At 32.6% G+C, this 10922-nt stretch overlaps 2 protein-coding genes across 3 annotated transcripts in view; one reads left to right on the top strand and one right to left on the bottom strand.

Moving 5' to 3' along the window:
* Nucleotides 1–186: 186 nt before the first annotated feature.
* On the top strand, nt 187–3544 carry mRpL23 (mitochondrial ribosomal protein L23). Of its 2 annotated transcripts, XM_018514696.1 has the most exons (4): nt 187–320; nt 1451–1730; nt 1817–1969; nt 3452–3544. In XM_018514696.1, the coding sequence occupies exons 1-3, from the start codon at nt 307–309 to the stop codon at nt 1964–1966; spliced, it is 444 nt and encodes a 147-aa protein (XP_018370198.1). In that variant the 5' UTR covers nt 187–306; the 3' UTR covers nt 1967–1969; nt 3452–3544. The 2 variants fall into 2 exon arrangements, with proteins under 2 accessions (XP_018370198.1, XP_018370197.1); XM_018514695.1 differs by lacking the exon at nt 3452–3544 and having other exon boundaries at nt 1817–2025.
* LOC108765848 (fatty acid synthase) overlaps nt 3417–10922 on the bottom strand; it is a 20493-nt gene continuing 12987 nt past the window's right edge. The window contains exons 9-20 of the mRNA XM_018514698.1: nt 9982–10299; nt 9352–9851; nt 8651–8955; nt 8159–8578; nt 7011–8026; nt 6620–6864; nt 5850–6543; nt 4914–5745; nt 4347–4822; nt 4006–4254; nt 3611–3865; nt 3417–3527 (exon numbers count right to left, since the gene is read on the bottom strand). Coding sequence (XP_018370200.1) covers nt 3417–3527; nt 3611–3865; nt 4006–4254; nt 4347–4822; nt 4914–5745; nt 5850–6543; nt 6620–6864; nt 7011–8026; nt 8159–8578; nt 8651–8955; nt 9352–9851; nt 9982–10299 — 5421 coding nt within the window. The remainder of the gene's footprint in view (nt 3528–3610; nt 3866–4005; nt 4255–4346; nt 4823–4913; nt 5746–5849; nt 6544–6619; nt 6865–7010; nt 8027–8158; nt 8579–8650; nt 8956–9351; nt 9852–9981; nt 10300–10922) is intronic.

The raw sequence follows: 10922 nt of genomic DNA, 5'->3' as shown, positions 1-10922 counted from the left end.
CTGCAACTAATTAGAAAACAGGATTCCGATGGATTTTGCTTTGTATCATCGGAATCCTGTTTTCTGATTGGTTGCAGAGCGTCATACGATGCAAATCGGATGCAGTGTGAATCCAGCACAACGAAAATTTAAACCTATTTAATAAAGATTCGAACCCCACTTAATTCAACTTGATTCTTGTCGGTAATAATAATCTCTGTAAACAGTACTATAAAGTTTGAGGTTATAACCATAATAACTGAGACGTTTGTTTTGTTCTGAAATATTTATTTAAACACGAAAGAAGCTCTATTATTTCACAGCACAATGTCAACACGATTGTAAGTCTCCGTAATATTTAGTGCGATAATTAGATAACATAATAATCTTGATAAATTTTAAACTTTAGAAGCGATAGATAGCTCTAACCTTATTTTAATTTATTAATTATTGGAGTCCAACCGAAACTTTTATCGAAATTGAAAACGAACACTTATTACGTGTCAGTTTTGACACGTAATAACCATAATTTTTCTTTATAAGTATTAATTTTAATATGTAATTATTATTTCAATAATTAAATTATGATGTTTATGAAGAAGAAATACTTATATTCTTAGGCCAAAATTGACACATAACCAAAATTTCGATTTTGGCCGAAATTTAATTATTGTTTCAGTAAATTATGATATTTATAAAGAAAATGGTAATTATCTAGAATACCCCACCTAAAATCTTAATAAAAATACACTCATTCGACGTGTTTTCACTCAAAATGAAAGAATCTGGCAAAACAATGTGACGGTTGACCTCGTGAACCGAGATATTAAGCGTTAAAGTTCGAGATTTTAAAGGTTAAAATATCTATCATCCCGACTCAATATAGCGCTATGTATACGTTCTGCTTAAATCACACAAATTCACTGCTTTAAAAACAATTTCTCTGCTTCACAAACACAAATTCGCTACTTTGAAAACACAAATTCTCTGCTTCATAAACACAAATTCACTCTTTAAAAACACAAATTCACTGCTTTAAAAATATAAATTCACTGCTTTAAAAACACAAATTCACAGTTAATGCAAAGAATTTGTGTTTTTAAAACAGTGAATTTATATTTTTAAATTAGTGAATTTGTGTTTTTAAAGAGTGAATTTGTGTTTTTAAAGAGTGAATTTGTGTTTATGAAGCAGAGAATTTGTTTTTAAGGTATATACATAGTGCTATATTGAGTCGGGATAGATATTTTAACCTTTAAAATCTTGAACTTTAATGCTTAATATCTTGGTTCATGAGGCCGACCGCCGTATTTTTTTTGCCAAATTCATTCATTTTGAGTGAAAACACGTCAAATAAGTTTATTTTTATTAAGATTTTAGATGGGGTATGGTATTCTAAATAAAATTACCAATTATACTTTATATATAAATTACTTGATTTTGATTATATGATTTTTAATTAATATTCTAGTTATCCTATGTATCAAAGAGGCAATCCACAATTAAGAGTTTTCCTACCAAATTTCTGGATGAAGCTAATTACGTCTACAGATCAACAACCTCCAAATATTGTACAGTTTCACTGCTCTATGGAAATGTCCAAATACGATATAAAGAATTATCTAGAGAAAATTTATAATGTCAACGTAATTGAAGTAAGGACAAGAATAGCGATGGGTAGGTTTAAGAGGGATCAACTGCAGCATTCAGTCATTAAGGAGGACGACAGAAAATTGGCCTTTGTCATACTGGTTAGATTGCAACTATTCTCTTGTTTCTTATAAAAAGGGATTTAGAATTTTATTAGAAGAAAAATAACTTTGTTTATTTCTTGTAGCCGAAGGATCAGTCATTTGTGTTTCCTGATATATTCAAGAATGTAAAAGATGATATTGATAAAGAAACTGTGGACATAGCTAAAAAGGACATGCAGGATTTCTTAGGACCTAACAAAGCTCCTGGATTACCTGGTTGGTTTAGGATATAATATGTATGTATATTGTTGCAGTATTTAAGGATTTGTAACTAATAAAACACTTGTTACTATTCTTAGTATTGTTTAACTTCCTGAACAATAATAATTTTTTAATTATTTACAATCTGAAGAACTTTTTTTATAATCTCTTGTATAAAGGATTTTGTTAACGCTAAGACTGATTAGAAATCTATTTTTTAAATATATACTTTATATAAAATATTTTTTATTACAAAATTAAATTAACAAATTATATGTATAAAAATTTAAAATATATACTATATATGTACTTGCATATATACCATATTGTAGTCTTTTTCAAACTGCGCGCCGAATTGTTTTTCCGGACTAAATAAACGCAATTAAAACTACTGTAGTAATCGCGAATTAAATTGACAAGCAATTTTAATAATTTGATGCTACTATCAAGCATCATATATTATAAAGATGTTAATCTATAAAAACTATTAATAAATTTATTGCGAAAAATATTACCTCGGCCGGGATTTGAACCCGGATCTCTTGTAAACCGTACGAGCGTCCTGAGCCATTAGACTACCGAGGCCTTAGTAATATTCTTCGTAATAATCGGTATACTAAAGAAACAACGTCTTTCTTTCAGGCGACGTAATCTAAAAAATATATTTATATTTTTTGACCGCATATTTGAGAAACTCAATTAATACTAGAATGTAACTGCCTATTACGGTCGGAGCTGGATCTTCGTTGCTTTAAATAATTCAATCTTGAATTACTAATATATACTATATATGTACTTGCATATATATCATATTGTAGTCTTTTTCAAACTGCGCGCCGAATTGTTTTTCCGGACTAAATAAACGCAATTAAAACTACTGTAGTAATCGCGAATTAAATTGACAAGCAATTTTAATAATTTGATGCTACTATCAAGCATCATATATTATAAAGATGTTAATCTATAGAAACTATTAATAAATTTATTGCGAAAAATATTACTTCGACCGGGACTTGAACTCGGATCTCTTGTAAACCGTACGAGCGTCCTGAGCCATTAGACTACCGAGGCCTTAGTAATATTCTTTGCAATAATCGGTATACTAAGGAAACAACGTTTTGAACGAAAATATTTTTCGCAATAAATTTATTAATAGTTTTTATAGATTAACATCTTTATAATATATGATGCTTGATGGTAGCATCAAATTATTAAAATTGCTTGTCAATTTAATTCGCGATTACTAGAGTAGTTTTAATTGCGTTTAGTCCGGAAAAACAATTCGGCGCGCAGTTTGAAAAAGACTACAATATGGTATATATGCAAATACATATATAGTATATATTAGTAATTCAAGATTGAATTATTTAAAGCAACGAAGATCTAGCTCCGACCGTAATAGGCAGTTACATTCTAGTATTAATTGAGTTTCTCAAATATACGGTCAAAAAATATAAATATATTGTATAAAAATTTAAAACATTAAATTATAAATGGTGGTTTTCCGTTAATTGCAGCTAATACTTTTTTATTTTTCAAGATGGTCACGTGATTACCTTCAACGTAATGTACCTTCACTATGTTTTGAGTTACCTTAAATAATTACATACTTCATTAATCAAAAGTTTTGATAATTTGACTTATTTAATACAGATTAATGTAAATTTTTTAAATACCTTGTACAAACCATAATCCTCTTCAATTGGTGGTAAGTTCAATGGGTGTGTAGGTTTTAGCAAAATTATGGAAGACTTAATGGGTGTCAAAGTAGAAGGATCATATTCTTGGAGAGCGTATAAATGTTTGTAAATTGTTGTACACAGCGTCTTTAAATTTGTAAGTGAAAGCGGTGCATTTATAACTAAGAACTGTTTGGCGAAAATATTATATCTTTCGTTCCAAGTATCACAGTTCTTCAATTCCGTTAGAATCTATCAAATTATCCATTTCGTTTTTATATACAAGACCAAAAGAAAGAACAAAAAATTGATAGCAATTCACATAAAAAATAGAATCATGTTAGAAATATACTATAAATTAATTTAATATAAGTCTAAGATGAAAATTATACCTTTTCACTACTTCCTGGTGAATAAATTTCCATAATATGAGTTAGAACGTAAATCTGAAGGTCTAATTCAGAACTTCGCATATATTTGTACATCGTTTGTACTAGTTCAGGAGCGCCATCGATGAGAATCAGTCGACCTTTAAAATTCATAGCTTCCAATCTTCTTGTTAATTCAATTGCGATAATAGATCCGAAGGAGAATCCTACCATTACAAAATCTTTCCCATTTTTCAGCTTTGGTATTATGTACTGTAAATACATGAAAGTGATCTTTATGCCCCTCAAATAAGAACAGTATATTCGTCAATATAACAGGAATTACTGATACAGTTCACTGGTACCTTTATGAGGTGATCAGTTTTCTCTGATATAATGTTTGTAGTAGGATCAATATTGCTTGTGTTATAATGGAAGGATGTTGCTGAAAATAAAATATTTGGTGCTAAATGATTAAATGTAGTTCCACATCCGTCAACACCTGGTATAAGAAATACTTCAGATGTAGTTCCCTGTCCTTTAGTCGAAAGAGTAGAATAAGTTTGTGAAATAAAGTCTTCATCCTTTATAGCAAGAATTACATGTGCTAAATATTCTGGCTTCTCTGTGTCGAGTTTCTTTCTATTATGCATATTATTATCACTGATTTTTGTGGATGTTTCAATGAGTTTTGCAAAAGTAAGATTTCGAATCTCTTGTGCTGTGAAAAGAATATTAAACTCTCGTTCCAGAGTTTGTTTGATATCCACGGCCATCATGGAGTCCATTCCAAGTTCGGCCAGAGACGAATTTGGACTTACCACTTTTATGTCAGTTATGTCTGTAGCATAAAATAAATTATGATTTTTTTGTAGTGTCCTATATCATTCATAAATTGACTTTGTAAAAAATATATGCATAGGAACACCTACCTAAAATATTAGCGACAGTTGCTACCAGATTGCTAAATCCAGAAGATCTTGTTTTCTTCTCAGCTACAACCATGCTGCTTACAATTGGCCGGCTTTGAAGTAAAAACTTATCGAATTCGTCAAGACAGCAGGAAATTTTTTGCTGTAGAATGCCATCAATGATTAATTCTTTATTGTCCTCCTCTATGTCAGCGAAAAAACCCACTTCACCTACAGTCCCCCATTGAATCGCTAATCCAGGTAATCCTTCCTCCACCCTCTTTTCGCAAATTCTCTCAATGATGGAGTTGGCCATGCCATAATTAGTTTGCCCAGCGATTCCTCTGCCACAGGAAATAGAAGAGAACACTATGAAATGACGTAAATTAAGACAGATTTTTCTAGAAAGTTTGTCCAATGTTTGAGTTGCTCGAGCCTTTGATAAGAAGGATTCTGCGAAAGTCTCTGCGGTTTGAGTCTTCAAGAAGCTGTCCTTCAGTACCAAACCGAGATTGATTATTGCATCCACCGGTGCTTCTTTTTCCACACTTCGTAAGAGACATTCGCAGTCTTTGGTGTTAGCAATATCGATATTTTTGATGATCAAAACTTTTACACCATATGATTTCCACAATCGAATTTTCATGCGCTGGTAACCGTTTTTTATTCCAGTTCGTGAAATTAAAATAACGTTTCTGGCACCACGAAGTATAAGCCAGTCGGTTAACTCTAACCCAAATCCACCCAGACCTCCTAATATAATGTAACTTCTATCTTTGAGACAATAATAGCGACGGTACGCGAGAATGTGCTTATCTAATGGTTCATTCTTTTCATGGATATTTATAATTATCTATAAAAAAATTACACTAAGAATGAATATTATGTGTAAGAGAAACTTAGACAAAACTATTATTTGTGAATAACTCTATCTGCTATTAATTAGTACAGGCATACCTTTCCTATATGTTTTCCACTCGCCATATACCTAAAAGCTTCTTCAACATCTGTTTTTGAAAAAATTTTCACTTGAATTGGTTTGATTGTTCCATTTTCAAGACCATCAGCTACCATTTTGCATAATAGCGACTTATACTTGCGATCATCAGTGAATGAATTCTCCAATATAATTCCATGAAAACTGATACCTTTCTGGAACGCAGACATATCTAGGGGATTATTAGAAATAAGATCAAATTTACCAATTTCTAAGAATCGTCCGTTTTGAGCTAAACATCGAACGGAAGCGATTAATTTTTCTTCCGCTAATGAATTTAACACAATGTCGACTCCGCGACCTTTCGTCTGCTGTATTATCATTAGTTCAAAACTAGTATCTCGAGAATTTCCAATATGTTCATCCAAAATAGTCGGAAATAATTTTCTAATAAAATCCCGTTTATCACTCGTGCCCACGGTAGTAAACACCTCGCATCCTTCTTTGAGAGCGAGATGAATAGCTGCTTGTCCAATGCCTCCAGTACCACAATGTATAAGTATTTTATCGCCTCTTTTCATTTTTCCGTAAATGTATAGGGCTAAGTAAACCGTACTGTAAATCACCGGGACTGTCGCTGCTTCTTCGAATGTCCACGTGTCGGGTATTTTCCAACAAAGATCTTTATCTTTCGCAACAACGTTTGCTATACAACTAAAAAGAATAATTTTAATTCAGTTTCAATTTTATGATATTACACAACATACTAATTTTATAAAGTATTATTTACTCAGTCTCACGAATTCCCATTACACGTTGCTTGTTAGCATCCCATCCTACGTATTCCATTCCAATAGGAAAATATTGATCCAACCGTCCTTTCAAAAGCGTTTGAGTAAATATTATTTTACCAGTTGTAAGCAATACATCTTTGAAATTTAGAGATGAATAAACAACATTTACTAAATCCTCATGACGAGACTCAACTGATCTGTTATCTTCTACCCAATAAAGTGTACTTAGATCAGCATAAACCTATAGAAAATTTTTCATATCATAATGTGTCACATATATGATAAAATGTACAAATAGAAACAGCGTGACAGTATAAAAAAGACGAGATACATAATATTATTGTACAATGATAGCAAGTAATATGTTTTGAAAAGATTTATACGTACCGATTGACAGACATGAGCGGTAGATACAGGTTTGGCTTCGGGTTGTGGTAATTTCAAATGTCTGTACGATCCCCAAGTTTTATTAAATCGCAGTACATTAATGGTCATATCTTTCTGTAATTGCTCTAGATAAAAGGGATCTTCAAGAGAGAATTTAGGAGCCTTTTCATCTTGAACGAGCACACCCCTAACGAGATTTCCACCTGGTTCTTTTCTCAAGCAGTTAATAAAACCCAATAAACCGCATTCGAAATCTCTCTCTCCAACAATTATGATTCTATTATTCTCATCGAGCTTGTTCTCATCGTTCACCAGCGGCTTTAGATTTTCCAGCCAATTAAAGTTATCATTACTTACGTAGACAACGATCCTTTTTTCTATCAAAATTTTTTTCTTTAGAAGCACAATTATTTCTTCATCAGTGCACTTTTCAAGGACAACATTTAATTCGTATTGTTGTAAATGTTTTGTATAGTCAATTACGTCACATTTTTCACGCGTCAACAGGTAACCACCTTCTCTCAAAAATGGTAATAGTCGCTCTAACGATTCATGTTGTTTGGTCAAAAGGTTGAATCCAGCAACAATTAAAGCTTTGTCATCTAAAGATGGTTTTTCCAAATCTCTGATTGAAAAGTTTTGCGATAAATCTGGACTAAAATGATTCGATGATGTTAATAGAGTGATACTCGTTTGTATTAACGGCATATCATTAAATGCCTCAAGCAGCAACGAAGATGAGAGAAATTCTAATGTAACATTATCTTCATCTTTCACTAGCTCCACAACTTTCACATTAATAATTCGATGATCTTCCAGAACGAGTTGTGCTGATATCCGAATTGCTTCGTTTAAAGGAATCTTAGTGCGATCACAATGAGCTACAAATGTATATTCCTCAAGAACAGCATCTTGGGCTAAATTCCGACGATTGATTTGAGTGATTTTAAGACCTCGTATCTCTATTCCACCAGCTTTAATCGTGTCTGTCTCTTTGTAAATTTGTATCGGTAATACTGTAATAATACATAATAATATGCTTTATGTTAGAGATTTTTTATACGATATTTATATATTGAACTATATATTGAATTATATATTTATATATTGAACAAATATATAACTCTCAGTAATTGAAGAACAATTACGTTTATCAATGTCTGTTATAACTTCTCCACTATCCGTGATGTCCTGTAGCTTCCAAGCGTGAAGCATTGGATTGATCACTATTTTTTGAATACTCGTAGCAACATACAGATTCCTAGTATCATATCCGATAAGTTTCATCTGTAACATAGAGTCCATGAATGTTACCCAATTATTTTTCCATATGATGTGTCCTTGTTTGCCTGATATAGATGCACTCTTTAATCCACGAAACAAATCACTGTACTGATATCCACGCAATTTCAATTCTTTGTAGATATCACGCGCAGTCATGAGTTCTTCTTCATCATTATTTTTCAGTAATAGATTTGTCGGAATCATTTCTTGTTCTGGATTCAATGTCTCGTACACTGTACCTGTCACAATAACGCTATCTCCTTCGGTTATTTCAAACTTCCCATCTGTAATATTTTTATATATTCGTTTATATACATTTTTATGATTATGCTACTTTAAAGTTACCTTTTTAATACCTTTCTGTATCGCAATTTTCAAATTTACAGCATCATTTTTCGACAAATAAGTAGCACGAATAAAGTTTACGTCTCGGAAAACTATCGATAGTGTTTTGTATATTTGCCCTTTTATCATGCCGACAGTTTGCCAAACAAGTGCAAGATAACCTGTCACGGGTAAAAAATTGCTTCCATCAATTATATAATCACTCATATAATCATAATCCTCATTGTCGAGTAAAATTTCGACATATCTTTCCCTACATTTTATGGACTTTTGTATTTTATACTTTGGTATAAACCAATCTTCGGAATGATCCCATCTAATGTGACATTAAAAAGTGATATATGTTTTATTTATTATATAATTATATATATACCTGTTATTATACATTTTTAAATATTCAAAATTTTTTTTAATTACAGTTTTGGGGACACATTCTCCCCACATTAAACTTTCAATGAACGCAACAAAATTTTTTCGATTTTTTTTTTATTACATCAAAGAGGCTGCAGAGACCTTTTGAAGTTCTACCTTTTTTTCTTAAATGCATTTTTAAGAGCTATTCGACATTTACATGATTCTTTTATCGATATATAACTTTTTGTGACATGCGAAAAAATTACAAGCGTTTCCAATATTCTGAACAATGATGTATGTATATCTATTTATCTTATATGAACAATCTCTAGATTACAATTACGGCAATTTCTTATACCTGATCGATGGAGAAATCATAGCAGTTCCTCTGCTAACTGGATATTCTACTGGTGGATACAAATTTGCAACTTGCGGGTGTAGTCCAGAGTTGTAAAGCTTTCCAATTCCTTGAAAAGTTACATTGTTATTTTGTTCAGTGCGTTGAGTCAATACAATGTTTGTCACTTTTGGATGCAAAGATTCTTTCAATACGTTCTGCAGAACGCCGTGTGGTGCGAGTTCGATAGTAATAGCGTTACTCGGAATTAAATATAATGTTTGTTCAAAGAGAACGGTATTTAATATACTACGGGTATGATAGTTTGCCGATGATAATTTCGATTCTGAATTAACCCATTCGGTACGAGGTATGGAAGTGCTGATCCACTTTGGACTTCGTTTCTTTGGCCAGGGTATTATTTTGTTCAAATTAAGCAAAAGTTGAGTTTCCGCAGATGCGAGATACGAACTATGATACGGTATGTTGCAATAGATCTCCTTCACATAAATGTTATTCACCTGATACAAAAATACAACACATGCAGTTGTAGCAAATTGTATCTTAACTTAAATTTAACGATTCGATATTTTAATAACTATTAAGTAAATTTTTACATATAGAAAATATAAGTCCTATCTTCAAATCTACCTGTAATTTGTTCATGAATTCTTGTACGGATTTTATAGGTCCACTCACGACGTTATTGTTCTCACTATTGCGGCATACTATTTGAATGTCCGTTGGACATATGTTTTTAAGACAATCGTAACCGATACTGACAACCGCCATTGAGCTACGAATTATTTTTTCTTCGGCACATGCCAAACCAATTAAATATGCTGATAAAATAGTTTGTTCAATGGTGAGACATCCATCTGCGTACGCGCAACCGAGTTCACCGCCAGAATGACTAATCATGTAATCCGGATTAATTCCTAAGGATGTTAGGAGATCTACTAAGCCGACCTACAAATATATTTCAAATACTTATAACCATATTTAATACAGAATACCGTACTTAAAAGTTTTTTTTACTGAAAAATAATAATATGAAAATAATAAAATGTAATGAAATATCAGGTGAACTTCCGAAAACGTCTAACATCCGATTATCATGAACTTTGGTAGAAATACACTGTTCCGGAATCATTATTAATTTAAATATATTTTTCGGGACGACAAGTCAATAGCTCATCGACACCGTTCAAAACACTCGCTCCTGTTCTAACCACGCTGTCTATCTCAGATGGCACGCGACCCCCCTTGCGCGACACCCGAAAAGCTGACTATCGCGCATACGTTCCGCGTGCGAGAGTTCAGTTCGCTTCCCGATCCAGATCGATACGGATCAATAACAGCTATTCGTTCTTCTCGAATTCGATCTGAGTCCGAGCCTTAAAGTGAAGCGAACCAAGCCTAGTTGTCGCGTATCACCGTTGCAGTGTCACGTCACGTTACCGAGATACACGTACCGCGAAGGTACACGGTGCGCGAGAATTATCTGCGTCGCCGAGAGTTGCCGATCTCGTTATTGCTCGCCATATACATTCCGTTGCTAGCTGCGAGAAATTACTTGACGTCGCGCAGAG

The sequence above is a fragment of the Trachymyrmex cornetzi genome, unplaced genomic scaffold (assembly GCF_001594075.2).
Source record: "Trachymyrmex cornetzi isolate Tcor2-1 unplaced genomic scaffold, Tcor1.1 scaffold557, whole genome shotgun sequence".
Lineage (NCBI taxonomy): Eukaryota > Metazoa > Arthropoda > Insecta > Hymenoptera > Formicidae > Trachymyrmex > Trachymyrmex cornetzi.
Note: the sequence above shows the minus strand (reverse complement) of the source record. Positions and strands in the feature narration are given on the sequence as shown.

Coding starts and splice junctions, on each gene's coding strand:
- mRpL23 (XM_018514696.1), top strand. Junction 1,731..1,816: donor AATTGGCCTTTGTCATACTG/GTTAGATTGCAA, acceptor TATTTCTTGTAG/CCGAAGGATCAGTCATTTGT.